Source organism: Varroa destructor, unplaced genomic scaffold (genome assembly GCF_002443255.2).
Source record: "Varroa destructor unplaced genomic scaffold, Vdes_3.0 BEIS01000004.1, whole genome shotgun sequence".
Lineage (NCBI taxonomy): Eukaryota > Metazoa > Arthropoda > Arachnida > Mesostigmata > Varroidae > Varroa > Varroa destructor.
This window is the reverse complement of record NW_019211457.1, coordinates 19,015,757-19,036,787: the sequence shown is the minus strand read 5'-3', so window position 1 is coordinate 19,036,787 and position 21,031 is coordinate 19,015,757. Positions and strand designations below refer to the sequence as shown.

The 21,031-nt window shown below is 38.4% G+C and overlaps 2 protein-coding genes across 2 annotated transcripts; one reads left to right on the top strand and one right to left on the bottom strand.

The window, feature by feature from the left end:
• Positions 1-2,815: 2,815 nt before the first annotated feature.
• On the bottom strand, positions 2,816-4,380 carry LOC147755930 (uncharacterized). Its single transcript, XM_086986551.1, has 2 exons — positions 4,284-4,380; positions 2,816-4,093 (listed from the first exon to the last, which is right to left on the bottom strand). The coding sequence occupies exon 2, from the start codon at positions 4,047-4,049 to the stop codon at positions 3,225-3,227; it is 825 nt and encodes a 274-aa protein (XP_086842677.1). The 5' UTR covers positions 4,050-4,093; positions 4,284-4,380; the 3' UTR covers positions 2,816-3,224.
• Positions 4,381-15,326: 10,946 nt separating this feature from the next.
• Positions 15,327-20,521, top strand: LOC111249505 (meiotic nuclear division protein 1 homolog). The gene is made up of 5 exons (XM_086986650.1): positions 15,327-15,401; positions 16,212-16,406; positions 18,412-18,567; positions 18,747-18,877; positions 19,561-20,521. Exons 1-5 carry the CDS (start codon positions 15,327-15,329, stop codon positions 19,682-19,684), a joined length of 681 nt encoding a protein of 226 aa, XP_086842776.1. The 3' UTR covers positions 19,685-20,521.
• Positions 20,522-21,031: the final 510 nt, after the last annotated feature.

The window sequence follows — 21,031 nt, the reverse complement described above, 5'->3', positions numbered from 1 at the left end:
CAATAAACAAAATATCTATGGAAGCCTTTTTAAAACACAGCGAACTACGTCACCGTGCACACTACATAAAAAAGGAAAAGTCCATTATTGCTCTCACGATTCAAATTAGAAACAACAAAGTTCTTCTTTTTCAGAACCTATCTTTTAAGTGTTCTATGAGGCACTTGTTCTTAACTACTATGACAAAAATCTCGAACTGTGATGCTACTTGTATGTATAGCAAATCTTTAGTATTCCGCAATTGAGTCGGTATTGCCTTGGGAACTATTTTTGTTTAGAAACGCAATCTTTTTTTTTATACACACGTAGATATACACGTAGATGCTCTGTCTAGATAACACATTGTATTCAAGCACTTGGCCCTCTCCTTTGTCATCATATTATGACGAGTAAGCGGCTTTACTTGACGAAATCGCTTGAGCTCTTTTACTTGAAGACAAGGCTCTAAAATCAATATATTTTTAGAAAAGAAATTCGGGAAATTTCATTTCCTCTTCTTTATGGATCTTTTTTCTGCTGCTGGATGAGCTGACGCATTGGGGAAGAAATACGTATATTTTTTATCATCATCATTAATAAGAGAGCCAGAATAGCTTAATTCTTATACGAATATCTAAAGAAATCGTAAAGTAACAAGAAAATGTTCATACCTTTCTGAGATGTTGTTGTCATATCCTTCAGAAAGGGCGGTGTCGCTTAGTGCACCCGTTGTTTGAACAGAACGAAGACTCCACGTGACTCTGAAACGGTCATCGCAATGAAGTGATTTCATAACTTGAAATCACGATGTCTTCTTTTTTTTGAATAGGCACGTGGTGTCTAATTATTTTAAATCAATTTTCTTGCTTAAAGACTCCATTAGGTAAAAAAAAAGCACATACAATTTGACCCAAGCAAACATTTTACATCCATTTAGCCAGATATTTACACGATGCGTTATTTCATACCACAATCGAGACAACTTAGGCATCATGTCTTATTCTCCCTCGCCTAATTAATCTGCCTGACTTTTCTTTAGTTCAATGCAGTGGAAAACTCCTGCGAATTATCTTGCGAAACTGATAAACAGGCATAACTATTCAGTAATAAATTAGTAAATCATTTGACGCATCTTTGGTCCACGGAACTATGCGGAGCATGGAGTTTTATTCGATTACTCTAACATTCTGGTTATCTTTCTGTTTGTAGTAACTGCAGCAGACACTGAAGTGTATGCATTCACGCAAGCATGGGTATATACAAGCCTTTGATATAGAACGCTTCTAAAGTAATATTTCATTTCCAATTTAAAATACGCTGCATAGGTATAAAAAACCAAAAGTGGTGTCTGAAATACCATTCTGACTGCACATAACATATTTATTGATAATTTTACTGATTTAATAAGCATTAAACGCAAACATATGGGAGTGCGAGTGCAAATAACCAAAACATTTTAAGATTTTATTTAAATTGTCTAATTCTGTTTATTTCTTTTATATTTCAACATTATATAATAAGAATTTAATATTTCGTTGTAGGACAAGTGAGGACAATTTTTAATGCTCCTTTTGCCTTTCTGTTTTCTATAAGTTCATGTTGCAATGGACACAATTTACTTCGAGTTGAGGCCTCAAAGATGAAGATTCCATGTTAGAAAAAAGTTTGTTTCCGACACCTAAGTTCGTCGTCCGAAGTTACGAAGCTATCGAAGTAGTTGACGATAGTTGTCCCGTCTAGGGTAACGATTCCATAATTGAGAAAACTGTTCGAAGGAATTTCCTATGTTCTAAGGCGATGTATCTCATCCCGATCGAGTATTCCATGCAAATCGAAGGAAGCGTATATACGGCTTCGCATTATCCTTAACCGTCCACCCGAGTCAGCCACAGTGACTCGTTTCTGCACAAAGTCGTCGTTGACTATTGAAAGGAGCAGTTAGTTCCGGGAGATACACCTAAGCTACGACTTGAACCAAATTGTTATAAAAAAAAAAGGACTATGATTTGCGGTATTGGTCAACAAGGATTTATGCATGGCTCAGTTGCACCGACTGAGCGACGCTGTCTAATAGAAAAAAAGTCAATAGATAAGGCAATGTTATCCTTCTCCAATATAACACCATACCACACCACATCACACATAGTTAACATTATGAAACGCGCTGTGCAACAACTTGAGAATGAAGTTCGTTTGCACTCATTATGTTCTCCAGACCACGCTCCTATGGGTTGCCATCTATTCCGCTCATTGGAAAATTAAATGAATGACCGTACAGTTAAAAATGGAGAGTAGACCAGTTGCTTAAGACTAGACCTGGAAAGGCAAAAGAATTGGTTGATAGATAAGAGAAGGTCGTACAAAGTGACGGCGAATATGTACTAGGCTAATCTGTTTCTAGAGCTTGAGCGAAAGAGCTGTGTTTTTGTTAGATGAAAAACGACCCGTGCTTATGATGTCATAACATTAGAATAAGACTTATTAGGTACCTTGTGTACAAGGTAGGTTTTTCTCGGTAAGCTCCTGCAAATGCTTAAGTTTTACCTATAAGTCAAAGGATACTGTAATTTTATAATAGTCTAAAACCATCCTCAAAAATGTAATCCAATGCAGCCTAAAAGACCACTTACATTCACACAAGCCATATTTCACTATGATTATGATGGGAAAATGCAGTACGCATTCGTGCACCGTACTGACACCCCTAAACAAATCATGAATTAAGTCCCTTAAAAAAACTGACCTCGAATAATAACTAAAACGCTTCACGTCGCGTATAAATGGATTGTATAACAATACAATGTATTGATTATTTGCAAAAAGACGATAAATTCCGTTTATGAACGAATCAAATATTATGGGCGTTTATTAAACTTCAAGGTAAACGCTAAATTAACTGCTCTCGGTGTGAATTTATAGGTAACATCGAGTGCGCTGCCTCGCGCAAAGCAAATGATCTGGCATAAGTATAATTTTAAATGTATACTCCAACTGTTATAAAAATCGGATTTTTTGCAAACGTTTATATATAAATAAACATCTATTTTTCATAACTAAAATATAGTTGAAAAAAAAAAACATTTCCTAATGATGTACGTCCTGTGGTCTTTATGCACAATTTCCATGGTAAAACAGTTTCATACTTTGATTGACATCTATATTAGCTACCCACTTTTTCTAGTGAGAACGGGGCCTAAATTACAAAACAATTTAGATAACTTATGTGGGTAAGGTTAACAAAAGCACTAGACAAAAGGATGCTTGTACAATTTATAACCCTTGCTCAATTCAATTCTTTCGACGATGGAGAGAGCTAGTTTGTGGTCCACTTGTTCAGCGACGCGCTTCAATAATTGGACCGTGTGCCGGAAAATCGGCTGCGCTTGATTGTTCTGAACTGCAGCGTCAAGGAGGACTAGAGCACAGCGTCGTATCAGACAGACGTTCTCCAAGCATTTATCTCCATATCTTTCAATAAAAGAAAGTGTGTGATATGCAATTATCGGTGTCTGGTGCATCTCGAAGACAGTGTTCAGGAAACAATAAACTTTCGATTTATTTGGCCAATTATAGTCCTCGACGCGAATTAGAGTCTGCAGACCGAGCTCGATAATGTCTCGTCGATCCTTGAAAGCTTCGCATGCTGAGAGAACAGAGATGACGCTCGGAACCGGTGCGACCTCTTCTTCAACGACCCAACGCAATGTGTTGGCTACAAGATTTGCATCATTACGCTTGATCAAGGTAGATAAGTGAGCACTGCAGGAATCACTGTCAATAATAGGTAGCTCAGAGAGAGGCGCTCGGATGGTAGCCAACGGCGGCATGGCTAGATGACGGTATCGGCAGACGGTTATGGGCAGGGTTTTTTGTTCTTTGCGGACAGCTTGGAGTTCCTTTTCAAGCTGACGAATGTGTTTCTTTTGGCCTGATATAGTGGCCATGATTTGGCTTTTGGTCAGGCGTGGCCTCTTGGGTTCGGGAGGGCTCACTTCCAGTTCGGGTTTTGGGTCGCTTATCCGGCGAAATGGAACGACTGAGATATCCTGATCCACCCTTCTGCCACACATATCCGACACTTTTTGCTCAAAACGAACTCCTGCCAACGATCCAGCTGTCCAAACAGTTGTAACAGGCTTAGTAAAGAACAATAACGTACGATTTCTTTCCTTGTAAATTCTGTAGTTGATGCAGATATATATATTTAACTACCAAGTTATTGAACACGGGCGCATATCACTATAAAATGTAAATATCTTCACGGACGTTTTGCTTGTTCTCTAGCTATATGCGCTGATACTAACCAAACTGTGTGTGAATATATGACAGCTGACTGTAATCTGTCTGGTATTGTTTGCCTCTGTACGAGGCGTGGATGACTCCAAAAAATGAGAGGATAGAGCGACGTATGCGCAGCTCGTACAGCTGCACGTCGTACGGTACGCTGTGACCGTATTTCAGATTACTTTTAAAGGGAGACCAAAGCAACCACAGATCTGATAGAAAGACAGGACTAGTCCTGTCTATATTCAGTAGAATATGCAAAATGCATTAGGTGATATAGTTATTAAATTTATGAATAACCTAGTCAGTAAATCATACAGATTTTTATTTTTATGTCAACTTGCGTAATAGATACGTAAGTGGCATAAAAGTAAAACGGCTTTTTTTTTTTTTATTAAATCTGATTTGTGCTTTTTCGTGTTCATCAAAAGTGCTCATATTTACTCTGATCCATCACTTCTTCAAACCTGTTCTTATTTTTTAAAGCTGATTCCTCAAAGGCTAGCCTCCAGAAACGGATATAGTATTAGTGTCGTCGATTCGACACTTTTTTAAAACATTTTTTGAGATTAGGAAATAGAGCGGCAAGTCATTGAAGGAAACAGAAGGCCTTCCAACTGCTGTGCGTGCTCCTCTACCTTAGTGATTTTGTCACGATCTGTGGGGCAAAGAATTACCCTGGTGGAGCTGTATTTCTCTGTCTGGATCGAAGCATTTCCTATTAATAATGGTCGTTGGGTGGCATGATAACACGACTGTAAACAATTTGAAGAAAAAAAGGTCTTAAGCGAATCCTCAAAAGCATTCATCGCGGTCTTTTTGCTGAATTGTTTGACCAAGTGGCTACCGGATTTGCAATTTGACGTTCGAACGATTTAGTAGCTCTCCAGAAGCTTTACGTAGAAAAGACAGTTAGAGGAACGGAAAAATCTACGAATTTTGATTTCGAAAGCTTCGTAAACAGTATTTGATATCCCGTAGTGATTAAATTCTCTAAGCGTATTGAAAGGCTAAAGTTTCAAAGTGTCTGTTTATAAGAAAAACATCACATTTATATACAGCTTATCAGTGGCTAAATCTTTGAGAATATTCTCACACTTGTCGTGTAGAATAAATCCTTGACAGAGTATGAAGAATCAATCCCAGAGTTAGCCAGAATATATAAAACAAAATCACGAAATAGTGAAAAAGTTTGACCACCCAATGTACGAACGATTACAATTTAATTATGTTATTTTAATGCACACTAATCTATTTCAATGCTCTGAATAAAACTAACATGGCGCTTGTTCTCGTCGATATTCTGGACTGTCATTTGTGTTAGCTTATCTATATATATAATAAAAGAGTAGAAAAATTATGTATCAGTCTCAAGAGATTAACAATTTTCCTTTTAATGACACCTATTCTTTAGATAAGCAATAACACGTATGTATAATAACAATACTAGCCTACGCCGATTCATTTTTATCATCCCATTAGAGCAACCTAATGACGTGAAATAGGGCGTATCTTCATCTAGAATAAATATGATAAGTGTACGATTTTGAAGCATAGTTGATATCGATCAATGTATAAGACCGCCCAATAAAGACCTTAAGAAGAATAGTTGATCATTTACAATTAGCAGCTATTCGAAGCTAAATGTCACATTTGCTAATCACTGCTCAAAAAAGATAGGCAAGTAAAAGGCAGTTTCTTCGCCACTGTTAGTCCAATAAATGTGCCTATGAAAATTAAGTCCCTAGCAAAATAAACTCGCAAAAGTGCGTCTTGTTCCTTGTTCATGCCAGCATGAATGAATAGGAGCTGATGGGTAGATATACGGAAAGATGATCAATCTGTTAACAGCGGTCACCTGTCAGGCACCCTTTCGACCCGTTGCGGTCTTGATAACGTTTTTTGGTTTGCGTCGTATCCTAGCTTGCAGGGCCTGTTGTTTCTTCATTTGGCCGACGGATAGCTTGGACTTCACTACTAAACATAGAGACCCGTTTTTTAATACGTCAGTGTATTTGTGATTTTTATAAGCCTTCCGGTAGGTGATGCGGTATCTGCAGTCGTGATCAGGAGTTCGACGTTGAACACAACTGCTGCATCGAATTATCTTCACTGAATCATTTGAAGCGGTTGATCTAACCTGTTTGAGATCCCGGACCCGCATGGCGCTACAAATGGCCTGGACAGCGAGATGACGGATAAGATCGAGTGGGCGGAAACGAAGTTACTAGAAGATAATCGTTGGTTCCAAAGCAAAACATAAAAATGAAACATGTACGGTGTTTTGATCTACGAAAAATTACCTGCATTTAGCTTAGGGAAAATAAAGGAAGTTCAAGTTGAACCTGTGTGAAGACGTAGTAAATTAAAATGTGAGATATATTTTTTTCTCTGTTATTATTTTGCTAATTCGACGTTGAACGTACAGCTTGCTTTGGGCAGTCGAAAGTTTTTTCTGCATTAAAAATGCCTCTTGCGCTAAGTAATTTATCCAGCTTTCCTAAGAACGCATTAAAAAAAACTACAATTATCGCGTATGTGTGTTAACCTAATTAGAAAGACTAACTGGGCATAATACAGGAGTGGTGCTTACCCTCTTACCAATGGGGTATGCCGTTCTATACGAGTGCGAGCATGCAGTCGCGGTATCATTTTTTCGTGAAGATTTTTTGTAGATTTCTTTAGAACCGCCACCGATTAATCAAGCGAGCGTATTTTAATTAGAAATTCATTAACGCAAGTTGTCGAGTTTTCACCTCAGCCCTAAATGCAGAGCGTCTTGAAGCATGCGTTGCAACATTTCATCAGCATTGAACCAAATTATTTCACTAAATGCTAAAGTAAATGCCTAGAGGCCTTTGAAGCTAAAGATACACGGAATAAAATTTTGCCTTATCGAAATTCTTCTTGAGGCACAAGAACGTCTTATTTGTTGTGTCATCTAAACTAATGGAAATTCTTAGCTTTGTGAGCTTCAAAGTTGACTAATTTTGTGTTCGCGTAAGACCGAGAAGTTCATGTTTAGCTAACACGATATAGTGAGCGTAGCGGTAGATGAATATAGTTTGTATCCAACTTGACAGGCATCTCTTACACCCACGTATATTTGACGTGACGGGTTACAGTTTGTCCCGGATGTCTTTTAGACTAACTGCTTATATAATATAAATACGTCTTGCCTCAGTGAAACCTGTTGTGTATATAAGTAGTGTTGCATAATTTCTGAATTATTTAAATAAGTGTTTTGTTTACAATATGCTAAAGCATATGTCATCTTCAAATCAAGACCTTAGGCGCCAGCTTCATTCAAAACGAATTTATTTCAGCCGTCAGACTTCTAGCTTGGGCCCGCTTGAACGCATCTCTTCTACAGTACATAGAGTTTCCAATTTCCTCAAGCATTCGATTCTTATACAGTTAATAATGAAATCAACCTTAGTGCTCGTTTTGGCCAACTTGAAATGTCGTGCGGCCCAGAATGCTACTACTGACTTCTGACGTTATCACTTTGTGTCATATAAGGGAGATATAGATCGACCTTATATATAAATTCTATATTCCTTATATATAAAGAGCGTTTATACACACTTTTCGTATTATTGTTCCGTGTTAATTTCTTGTAACTATCATTTTATATGATAGTATGACATAAGTGAATGTATTCTGATCACAGATGTTTCTTTACACCGATTAAGCCCGAGTTGGGTTGACGGCTATGGGGTATGGTAAGTATTACCGCCTAAAGTTACCGCCGTACGCTAGCTGGCTGGCTGGCTGGCTGGCTGCAAGTATAGGTTGAACGTAATGAGATACGCCGTATCGTGTCGTTCAGAATGCCCTGTGCTATAGCAACGTCTTTCAATATAATCTCATTTGGCAAAATAATCCTGCGGGAATCGAGGTCACCCCTTCACTCGTTCGTTGGCTCGTCTGCTGATCCGATGTAGCTTGAGCGTTCGTATGCTTTTCTGTAGGCGGTGGCTGTTTTTTCACTACTGCGTCTGTGATCTCCTTTGCGGCAACTAAATCTTGGCCTAATTTTTAAGCTGAGCTAATTAGAAGGAATTACGGATTCCAGAGCAGACTTCGTATAAAGTCTTAGGCTGTGAGCTGAGCGGCTTCCCGCAGAAGAACGTCCCAATGCGCAGCAATCAAAACAAAGTGTATCTTTGACCAAAAATACGGATTGTCTTCGTTTGTCAAAATAGTCGTTCGTTATATAGTAAAGCCGAATTTTCTATTTGCGCAGTAAAATAACGAAACTAAAATTAACGCCAGCCGCTTCAAAATTTTTTTCGAGCCTCAAAATTGTTGAAGAAGTGCCTGATTGCACAGGGTGGGCTTAAATCGTGTTCTCGCAAATAATAGTGTTACCTGTAGACGTTAGACGAAAACCATTCGTCACTTGGAAGAATTATCTACAATGACATACTCGCCGCCAAAAGCAGCTTTGGGACACGAACATTTCCCATATTACTTACCATCGATTCTATACTCACGACCTGCTGTATACCGAGGCGCCCGGCATAGCTGGGGACACGAATCGGCGTTGAAGAGTAACGTGAGGCTTAACGATTCAGGAAATAGCATATTAATCGGGGGAAGTGTAGTACCTACATCAGATCTGAGGGCTTCGGTTAAAGGCATGCAGATAAATACTGAGACAATGCAGGCAAAGATACCGATTGCAGGACAGATGTTTATTTCCGGCACAATACCAATTTCGGGACAGATGTTATTTAAAAATGAAAGGGCAGTCGACGGAGATTGTTCGTTTGAAGGCAACATGATATTTCGTAACGGCAGACCGGTTGCTATTCGTGAAATTCAAGGAGAGATGCTAACCGCAGGCGTGTCGGGTACTATAGCGGGTACTTTCTGGAATCGTCTGCCGGATTTGTTCGCAATTTTGGCCATGCAAACATTAGCTACGGCTACAATCATACCATTTGTTGGACAGGTCGGCAAAAAACTATTTGGGAATTAATTAACAAAATGCTAATATTTTGAAGTGGTGAAGCGTTCTTTTTTTCTGATACTTGTAAACATAATATTAAACATGATATCGTAATGATTGCTGACATCTCTTGTTAGTAATCGACCAGTAAATACCGTTCGACTACTAACAAACACTAGGAATTCAAATTGGCTACTGTAAAAGTTACACAATCGTTAGTCCTATTTCAGCTAAATTTACTATCTTAGAAATCAGGCGGGCTTTTTAACCCTGTCTTTTAGATATGCGTGCGGATTAGTTTTTTTTTTTTATTAATAGGGGGTAAGTACTAGTTTATATTCCGAAATGAAACTTCTATTGATGACTCGATAACTGGTATTTTAATGTTTGGCTCCATGAGTTGAAACTCGATTAGATCAGTTTATGGACTTGTGACGTAGTTGTGATCATTAGTGCCTGCCCCCTTTATAGCATAAAAGGTAGGTCGAATAATTTGAGAACTTAAATAGTAAATAAATAAAAAAGAAATGAAACGCCATACCATAGAGTAAGTTAGTCACTGTACAAGTGATATCTATATTTTTGGGTTACGGAGATTGACTACATTATAGCACTAGTCATAGATATATTAATTCTCTGAAATGCGTTTATAAAGTATATCTCTAGATATATATATATGTATATATATAGTCACCTTTGTCTATCCGAACGTTAAAAATGAACTGTTATATAGTGAACTTAAATCTTCGAACTTATCTATAGACAATCAAAACATACAGCGATTTAAAGAGGAAGGAAAGTAAATTGTACGGGACGTTATTAGGGTGAAACCATTTAACTTTTTTCTTCTAATTGTTGAGTAGTTCCGATTCACGATGCAGAAATACGTACAGCTATAGCAATTGTATTCGCCGGCAAAGTAGGCCGGATTCGTTGGAAGACCCAGCGCCTCTTCTAAGGCGAGCAGCCTGGCGAAAGTGTGAGGGTAGGCTAGGAAGCAACGAATAAACCCACAAACCACTCTCAAGGAGCAACAAACCTGCCAGCCTTAGTTTGAACAAATATTAGAATTAGTTCTGAACCTAAGCCCCAGAATTCAGCGGTTCCCACAGCACTACTAGCTGAAAATATTAGAAATGAGATTCGGATTCCAGGATGCGTTAACTCTTGATTTTAATAAAAATGTGGTTTGGATGGTGAGTAGTCCCAGAGCTCTTTTTTCATAGATTCAATTAGTTACGATCGAGCCCTTTGTGGGCATCAATAATACAAAGTAATACAGTGATAATAGAACAAAATCCCCATTGTCAAAACAACAAATCACATGCGCACTCTGCCCCGGTAAGTGTTGAGAGTCCGTACAAACGGGCTGTCACTGCTTTCAAAGGGTGTAAACGTATTATATATATAGAAGAACCCCTATTCTGGTCGCTCACTTGATCTCAAACGCGACCCTTGATGAGAGCTAGGAATCGAACAAGCTTCATAACAGATTCGTTTTGAACCATTAGAAGTAAGCCGTTGTTTTCCGTATAGAATCCCTTGTACAGGAGGTGATTGAATCACCCAAAAGGCAGAAAAATCGCTACTTTCTAGGATATTGTGTAACGCGTAATGATAACAACAACAACCGTCAACATTTTTGTTTAATTATCAAAAGAATAACAATAATAATGTTTAGCGTCTCACAGCTTCTCTAGCCAGGTCTGTCCGTATTGTCTAATACGCAGTTTACCAATTGACCCCTGAGACTGATAAACGTTTTTTAACCTTTAAAACAACGAGTTCAAAAATTAACTGTCTATTGTACAACAGTACTAAACTTAAACTGTAGAAACATCATCACTGTTGTCATCCTCTGACAAGGGAACGCGACCTACCGTCATCCATCGCGTTCGAGACGCAAAAAATCAGTTACCGTAGAAGTGATGAGTGAAAGTAATACCGGATATTATATTGGCACTGATGGTCTGGTATACCACAATGGCGACCTGTTCACTGGTGATTTGCCCTTTAAAGGTAATGCTTTTATTTCGGGCTCCGTCATTGTTCGCAAGGATGGCTACGTCAATGGAAACATGGATTTCCAAGGAGAATTGTTGGTCACGCCTAACCTGTGGGCAGATATATTTTCTATGAAGTACCTAGCTACAGGTGCGGCACAAGCATTAGGAACATACACTCTCGCTCGTTTGGCGTTTAGTACTTTCGAAAACTACTTTTCGAGTTAACTCGACAGGCCTTCCATTAGTTCGTGCACCTGGACAACATTAGTACGCGTACGCCTGGCAAGCACTGCATTAGTGTTTGTAGAAGTTCAGGTATTCAGGTTTTGGTAACGCTTTTCTTCCGGACTGTATACCCACGGGTGAACATCAATATCACTAACAACATATAGCGAATACGATTGGCCTATGTCAGCAAACATTTGCTGCCAACATTTATGCCAACTCACATGCTCGAGCTTGAACTTTCAACAGCGTAGATGTGTACTCGTCAGAGTTTTTCCCACCATCACCCATACAGAGCAGCGTTAATACTAAAACATAACATTTTGAAGGATGAAGTAAATCATTTTGAGTAGCGAGGCTATATAGACCTTAACAACCGGCGTCAGTAAAGCTATAGGTCAGTAGGTTCATAGTAAACTCAAAGGCAGCAAAGAAGAAACATCAAACTAACAAAAAATAAATCTAAAGTAACTGTATGGAACTGGAAATGGGAAGTTGCTCATTAAGGAATGAAGAAACTTACCATCGAAGCACCAACAACTGTGCATTTGGCGACACGTCAACAAGGACGGTAGCATGCGGCATGTTCAAGCCGATTTGAATAAACTGGCTAAAAGTCATTGCACAGTATACCCGACAAATAGAAAAAAGTGGCCCTAACTTCTAGAACTTTCTACTTACCGAATTACCGATGCACGCAACAAATGAGTTACATGATGATAAGACTTAGATCAGCCACATTTTGAATTGGTACTTATTGCAGACTGTCTATTTCGGCAAAATAAACTAGAGTAACAGTTCCTTGCAGGTTCCGCAGCTGTTGCCCGAAGCGTCTGAACTTAATTAAAAAATAAAGATTAAAACAGGCAATACGTTTGCAATTTGTAATACGGTATACGGTTTTGACATAATCTTTGTTTCAGTAAGCACGTCGTGGGACCTCGGAGGATTCGCGACATATTGTAGCTCCGCGGTGCTGAAAAACATACGAGCACACTTCCAGCTTCCGAACACAGATTTAGCAGAAGATTAGCGGTTCGCTGCACCCGACATAAAAATAGAGCATACTTTAAGCAGACAAGATAAAATTATATTTTAAAGAAGACCGTTACACGTATTGCATTGCCTTCTAGATAAATCGTCTCACCGTATATCTTCATGTTTAAATTCTATATTTCTGCATTGTAAAGTATACTATTAACATGAACCGAAAAAAGTTTAATGTCTGTAACAGCTTATCGATCGAATCACACCAACAGGCAAAAAGATGAGTTCTCAGATGGTCAAATAAGACCGACTATTATTACCATAGCTGATCTGATCCACCTCGTGGTATTCGCTGAAAGCTATGCAGAAAGCAACGATTTTTCGAAATAGGGCGCTTTCATAGCGCTGATGAGGCTAGCGAGCCTAAACTTGTAGATTAAACGATTTTTTTCCTGTTACTCTACATTGCCTTTGTGTGCTTGAGCAAAATAGTTGTCTGATCAACTGTTATTTCGCTCTACAGTTTCTGTTGTATCCTTAACAAAGCACTTAATGGTTTATATACAAACGTTCATATTGTGATTGGTACGATTGAATATGTGGCATTACCAGGACCAAGGCAATAGTATCAAGGTTTTCTATGTTGACTGACAGGAAGAAACGACTGCGTACACTCTCGCATGCCCATATTAAAATACTTGATCGTGTGTCCCTCGTAGAAAAGCTTGTGAAGAAAGAAATTTTGCGCTCCGGATAATCATTGCGTCAGGACCTTGACCGTTACTGTAGCAAGTGAGTTGATGGTAAGAAACGGGATAGCAGTGAACTTAGCGAACTTCTGTGGATATCAGGGGCGGAATGTCGGAGAATCTGGGATCAACGTAAGGATGCGTAGCCCTAAGAAGTTAATGACAGGTCTCTTCTTTTTCCCTATTTTCTCTTTTTCAGCCAACTACTGACGCTACTTTGGATACTTCCATGGGTATTTACTCATAATCCTAGGTCATGATTTTTTTTGGCTGAGAACTGGTTTCTCATCTCGAACTGGCTTCTTTTTACTATTGGTTCTGCTCTTTACTTGTTTATTTTCAACACATTAGGCATATAGATATTTTGGCCTAGATGCTTATGGGAAAATAATGCGCCTAAAGCAGGTGCCGGAATAGACAGCTTTGACCTATTGACCCACATACGGCTGCACATCGCGAAAACTCGTAATTTAAACCCGCGAGAACTGCTTTTGACGGCATCATGAGAACCATTGTGTCCGGTGGCTGACAAATACTAAGCATATATAAAAGAGCTGAAAGACACGTTTTACGTAAGAAGTAGGATTTCTGATAAAATAAAAAAATACTTTACCTTAAAATCAATGCTTGGCTACTTTCGCGCAATTTAGCAATTAAAAGAAATCCATTTTGTATCCACTGAACGTTCGAGGAAGTTCATGTTCATGGTTAGTACGAGGTTATTTTTTCCACAGGATATTTTCAACATAATAGAAGTCTATCGCAAGAAACCTAATTTGTCCGAAGTTTTTTTCTCTACCTACATGGCCGCATAGCTTGTAATGCACACAGCAGCATAATGTGTAAGTAGCAAAGAGAGTATATTTTGTAGTTAGCGTTGTAATACTATTAGCCAGGTTGTCATAAACTTTCAAGTAATCGAGGTTGTTTTAGCACTAAAGATTTTAAAATTACTGAACATCGAATGCAACCGCAAAGCTCACGTCCGTTCTATATAAAAATACCTATTAATCAGGCAAAGAACGAATGTCTATAAACAATAATTTATGGCGCATGTATGCCGACCATATATACATGTCGATATCTTCCAAAACAATAGCTCAATTCGTAACAGAGGACTGAGCCACCCCTAGCATCGCCCAAACGTTTTCATGCTAATACAGTCTTAACTTGCGTGCATATTAAGTTCAAAGACAAGTGATGGTCTAAGTTTGAATCCATACGTATATCACCTTTATTTCGTAGTGGTGGCCAGCCATCTGAAAGTAACACCCCGTTAATGCCGGTCGTGAGACTCGTATTTTTTAGGGTACTCGAGAGGTATTTTTTAGCCTTATACGGGAAAGATTGGAAAGACAATTTGATGTTTCCGTCTTGCAAAGATTTGCTCGTCTGCTGCTTCGTTTACAAAACCTGATCGCTATATCAGGCTTTTTTGAGGCATTTTTGAATAGGTTCATCGATAAATCTACAAGTATAAAGCCGGGTCAGCTCGTAAGTGCATAGTCGAACTAGAAATAATAATTTTAATTTAGATGTGCATCATATAGCACTGACCCAAAGGAACCGGTGATAAAGGTGTGCTAAAATTCCCGAACCAATGTCATTGACGTTCCAACCTATTAATAGGAAACGACCTATTATCGATTAATGTAGCAGGTAACTGCAACCATGTAACAGATAGGCCTCTTTTTTCCTGTACAAATTAGTTTTTAAAAACGAACGCGTCCAGCCTTGACCTGAATGATCCTAACAGTCAGACACATGTAACGCTCGTGCCAGAAAGTCATGCGCTGAGAATGGCTTGTGCTTCAAAAATGGATTTTATATATATATATATATATATATATAATTGTCTAGTTCAAACGTTTTACAAGGCAAAATTCGATCGCTCCTCAAAATGGCTAAAAAATTCAACAAAGTGATGCGTAGCGTAAGGTCTTATAATTTCTATAGTACATGTTACTTTGAATTCTTCCGCCAAAAATGTTCGACAATCGGGTCTTAAACTCTCGTTTACGAGATTCGAAATAATTTATGAATCATTCGTAAGCTATCATTTTGCTGACGAAACAAACTTCAAATAAAGATAGTCCCTTTGTCGCGGATCGTTTTTCCTGTGAACCCGGACCAACAATTATGTCAAAACGCAAAGGTATGAGCCTAGAAGAAAAGAGACAGAAAGTGCTGAGTGTTTTTCACGAACGAAAAGAGGTAAGTATTATTTTGGTGGTTGTTATTTTGTTCATGGTTCGTAGTTTGAGTTGGGTGGAGCCGACGGATTGGTAAAGCGAAACGGATATGTCTTTTATGGCTAAAATGAAATGCTTGAAATATAATCTTTTGATTCTAAATTTACATGGCTTTGGTTGTTGCGAAAGAGGCGATAGGTGTTGGATTTGTTGTGTGCGTTAACGGCGAAAGTTATCAAAACGAATGAAAAATTGACCTGAGCAACTATAGCAATTAGTTCATTATGAGATCTAATTTCTGTTCTGTGTGGGTTAGTAAAAGTAGAGCTTATTCGGAACGGCGCACTAGTTCGCCGCGGCATCGCTCGCGATAGGTTTTTCTCTGATGAAATAACGCCAAACATCATGACCTCCTCTGACTGTCATTGAACTCTCGTGTTTGTATATGCCCCTCAGCTAAAATATATAATGCCTCATTCCTTCATTGCCATTGCGTCGTCTGCAAGGCTGTGAGATCCAACTGAAGTATTTGGCAATGCTTGAACGATATTCCTGTCGATTTACGATCAGGCCCTATTGCCGTCGTGCAAACACTGCCAGTAGGACCAAAATGCGTTAAATTCAGTTTCTGTTCAATGCTAGATGTATTCAAAATAGGAATTTAGTCCTCAGTATAACTATTAACCATATATCACACAATATTTTCAATAGTTCTCTTTAAACATACGGTTCCTTACAGCTAAACGCACCCTGTTTTGCTTCATTGCCATTGATAACTACAACATCCGTGAAAAGAGCCACTAATCATGTTTTGCTATCGTATAAAATTTAGGTGTTTCCATTGAAGGACGTCGAAAGTATTTCATCGAAGGAAAAAGGGGTCGTGTTGCAGACGGTTAAAGATGTCCTCAAGGGTCTCGTTGATGACGGTCTTGTCGATAGCGACAAAATCGGCACCTCAATATATTTCTGGGCTTTTCCCTCGAAGGGTACGTGTACATCTTTCTTAGACTCTGTAAAACCTTTGTGATGCAAAGAGATATACTCAGCTGATTGCCTACTAAATATTCGAAGGTATGTAGGGCGCGTTGCTGAGGGGTCAAGCGCGTGTATTTCATGGCACTTCCCGTGTCTACCGTGTCCCAAGAACTTCGAGAGTCGAAGCCGTAAGGCACTCCTAGCTGGGCATTGCTCTATAGAAACCTTACTTTTTCCGAAGAAGGTCATGCAACTTTACGCCGTCTAAATCCTCTTAATGCGCCATAGGGGTGCCAGCTAAATGCTCAAAAAGAAAGTCATCTTACTACACATTAGCAAAGTAACATAGCGCGGTGACGAACTTCGTTTTTTAGAGCTCGTCAATGGTGCTTTTATGAACGATGCGTACCGTCCGATAAAATAAGGAAAACACTTTTTGAGTAACTCACATATTTTATCCAAAGTCCCGCGTATTTTTCTTAACTCTAGATTCAAGTTCAATGAATCGGTTAATATATCGAAGGTTCACGCAGTATCAACCACGCCTTTTTATTGGAGCTAACGCTAGCTGACATCTAATCTGATGCCATGTGTGCAAATATTTTAAATAATCCCGGCCAAATCTAGCGTTTGACAATTGGAGACGACCCTTTGCACAACTCTAATAGCACAATGTAGAGGAATGGAGGCCAAAGCTTAGAAGTAGTAGTCCGGTACGAGGTTCTTAAATAGATTATGTTATGCTCGGACTCGTTTTAATACTCCCAATTTCGATCGGTAAGAGGTATTTCTTTAAGTTAAAAACAGAACCGTTCTTACGCTTTTCAACTGAAATTGCGATTTTCGCCATTGTGTGTAGAATTGACACACAGATACACTGTTCAATTCCCGGCACACATTACGACCATTATTCTTTGCTTCTGTTATTTACATTTTATAGATAATTTTACTATGAATGAAGTTTTCACTGCAATCAAAAAATGGTCGACCTTAATCAATAGATAAAGACACTATTAAATTTGTGGTCCAAACAACTCTGATTTTTTTTTGAGATTATAAAGCTGCATGTGTAATTCGGCCGGTCTTCAATTGATTTTTAAGCTAAAATTTTAACTGACTAATAAAATCCGTATCTCACTAATCGGGCCATATTGTGCTTAGGGATCCTGCACATCCTTGAGGTAATAGTGCTCAACAAAAATGTTCGTTGTGATATTTTGTCTCCAAAAAAATAATAATCAAGAAAAAACTTACGCATCCAATCTCATATAATTAAATTTCGAAGTTAATCGTAGTGCTCAGTAGAATAACAAAGACACACGAACCAAACGCTAAGGTACATGTCATTGAATAACTGTGACAAACGGCCATGCTAGCTCAAATCTTATCATTGGAGAAAAAAATTTATGATCACAAAAACAGGGAATCGTTATCAAGGTCGGTAGCTGTTTGTATGGTTGTTATGGATGGGTTGGAAAAGCCTGAACCTACGCCGGTTAGGCTCATGGTGAAGACCAGTCCTTAGTGCTGTATTTTAAAAAGGTGACTCCGAGCACTCGTTCACTGAACAAAAATAACTAAGAGTGTTAAAAAAAAGCTAAAAATAATAGATTTTATAAAGGATTTTGAATTGAACCGAGCCTTCCTTAAAACTAGCTGTAGTATAAGTTGGGCTAGAGAGTAAACTTCGAAGGTTTCAATGTAGTTATTATGGAGCAACAGTTGTTACATTCACATACGAATGAAAAACTTTGCTGTGATTAAATAAATCTTATTCGTTGTCATTCGATGTATTGTAAATAATATTAGCGACTGTTTTTTCCTGATTTATATTAGGTTTTTTTTTATTTGCGACTCAGCGCTCTTTATCATTGACTTTGATTTTTACGTGAATACACCCGAGGTTTCTACCCTGACTAATGCTGTTTCTAATATATCTACGGTTTTACAGACTATGGAGGAGGACCTTACCTAACAACAATGGCTCTGATGAGGTAAAAATTATCTGTGTAAATCTAGTTAGAAACGAGTGAATTCAATTTGCGATAACAATTGTAGGCATGTGTGCCATTGCAGCTTTAATGCGGTTAAAAGTTCGATTAACGAACCTTCGGAAGCTGGTTGATGAGGCTGAAACAACACGAGTCAACGCACAAAGAGCTCTTGCCGAAGAACAGAAAAAACTGGATCTTTCGGGCAGCGCAACTCCGGTACGTTTCAAAGCTTACCTGTGCCTTTATTTATTAGCTTGGTCTGCTCCAAATTAAATATTTACTGTCATAATAGGTTAATAAAGATGCTTTCGAGCGAACAGGTCAAGAAACTAAGAAGTTTTTTATAGTTACGTGTATTTGTATGATCTTAAGTTAGCGTTTTGCTTAATATTCAGGATATGCTATTAAACCTATCCAAATACGCGGAACAACAGCGTCTTCTTACCCAAAAGCTACGAAATATTGAGCAAAATGACCCAATTACTATCCAGCGTCTTCAGGAGGACCTTGCAGAAATTAAAGCAGCGTAAGTATCTTCCTTTACAGATAATGAAACGTCAACTGTTTATATATATCAAATTCAATATGCATCTTTATAGTATTCACTAAGAGCCTTTAATGGCTGCAATTTGTGAAAGTTTTCTTTTCGAAACTGGTTTAGTGCTTGCTAGTGCCTTGAGTACTGCCAAAAAGCTTTCGAAAGTTAACTTGAGAAGATCGTGAGAGAGACAAAGTTTGTTTTTTGTTAAGTTTTGGAGATCACGTGACATTATTGCGCAATTTTCTAATTTACTTTGGCTCTTCTCGTAAGTTATTAGCCTTTTAGTGTTTTTTGGCCTACTCGCTGAGTAACTTACTGGACCTGAAATGTACCCAAATGTCTTACAATATGTTAAAGGGTTAGGGATCTCTGAGGACACATATGGCCTGAGGCTGCTTGGTTAGGAATTTCCTTGTTCATTTAAGCCAGTGTTACGGCTGAGTGAATATTCCGAATTAAATCCAAGTTATTTGCATTAGTCGCATTTATTTATGACCTTTTCTGTCGTAAGGTCAGACGATTTAGGCACTGAGTTCTCCAACCCAAAGCGGAGTTAGCCTGCGTTAGTTGTGTGCGTCTTTGTCATACATTTATGATTTCTAGTAAATTCGTTATAAAACAATAAAACCCCATTAATAGGTTTTTCCCATTTACCGAATTTCCTCTAGTACGAATCGTTGGACAGATAACATCTTTACGTTGCGCTCATGGATACGACATCGTTCAGGAATGACAGACGCCGATATCGAAAGGGCGTTTGAGATACCCGTCGAACTCGACTACGTTGAGTAGAGTCACAGACAGAAATCCTAGTTATTGACGACGGCGGTCGTTTGTCATCCAATATTGCCGCATCGTTTCAGCCTTTGTAGTATTGTACACACCTTATCATGTCACAAATCATTTGAAGCCGTAACCTGGCTATAGTCTTTTATACGTTGTCGTACTATTTAAAACGTTATATCAAAAGACTAGGGACCATATTTCTTCATGTTTGTGGTGCATAAGTGCTAATACACAGTTTTATCCTACGATGTTAAAAGACTGTATTGTGGTGCTTTGTACGAACAATGACCTAATAGAGTAATATCTGAGTGCCGTACGTGGATAGAGACTTATTCTGAGGCTCGTTTTGTCACTGTCGATTCATTGACTGAATGTCCGGTAATGGCGTAATTCAATATTATGCCTGGACTGGACATTACTGACACGCTGAAATGTTTCCCCCAACAGTCACCTTGGCTCACCGTTATTATGGCTGAAACCCATCTTTCAAGATGGCCTCGAAATATCAAGTCTTAATGGACGCTTGTGACGAAGCCTTGTAATGATCCAAAAAATATGCTCGCTGCAGACTACTCGTGTTCGACAATTTGCCGTATTACTAAGAAAGAACTAAAAATGAAATTATAAAGATACCCGAATTGAATAATCCAACATAATTTGCTATTATTGAAAATTTTATGTCAAAGTTAGGTTTGTTGTTGTACCAATAGGAAAAGAACTAGGATGGGTAAAAATGTATAGTATTTCATTCACACTTATCGCTCTGTAATAACTGTGTGTAATTGTTTTCCTCTTTGAGTTTACGAACAAATCTACATGGAATCAATTAATTGGCCATTCAGTACCAGCCACATCCAAAGCCGCTATCGTTGTTTGTTCACAGCGAAGGGTATTATGAAAAAAGATTAATAAAATACGCATTTTTTTTTTGCCTACCTTGCTTGATAACCTAAACGCCCATATTAACATGTTGAACGCATAAATAAGATCGAATGAGTAAGAATAGATGCAACATCAACTGCACATGGAGTACTTATCCTAGAATCTGCGCTAGAGTGCAATTCAGGTATATATTGAAAAAATTAATTAACTCTATTACCAACCTGTATATCTAGAGGTAACCTCACGAGCAAATTGCTTTACTGTGCGTTCCATAGCATACATTTGCTGTCTCAAATAAAACAGTCTCTGAATAACAGTAAATTTAAGTTCTTCAGAACTGCCTCATAAACTTACTTGAAACTCAGGAGCCCCGATTACAACGAGAAAGGAGACACAACTCCAGAAAAATTGTTACTCCACGATATTTCGTAGAACTGACAAAAGGAAAGGCAGTTTCGATTAGTGTCCCCG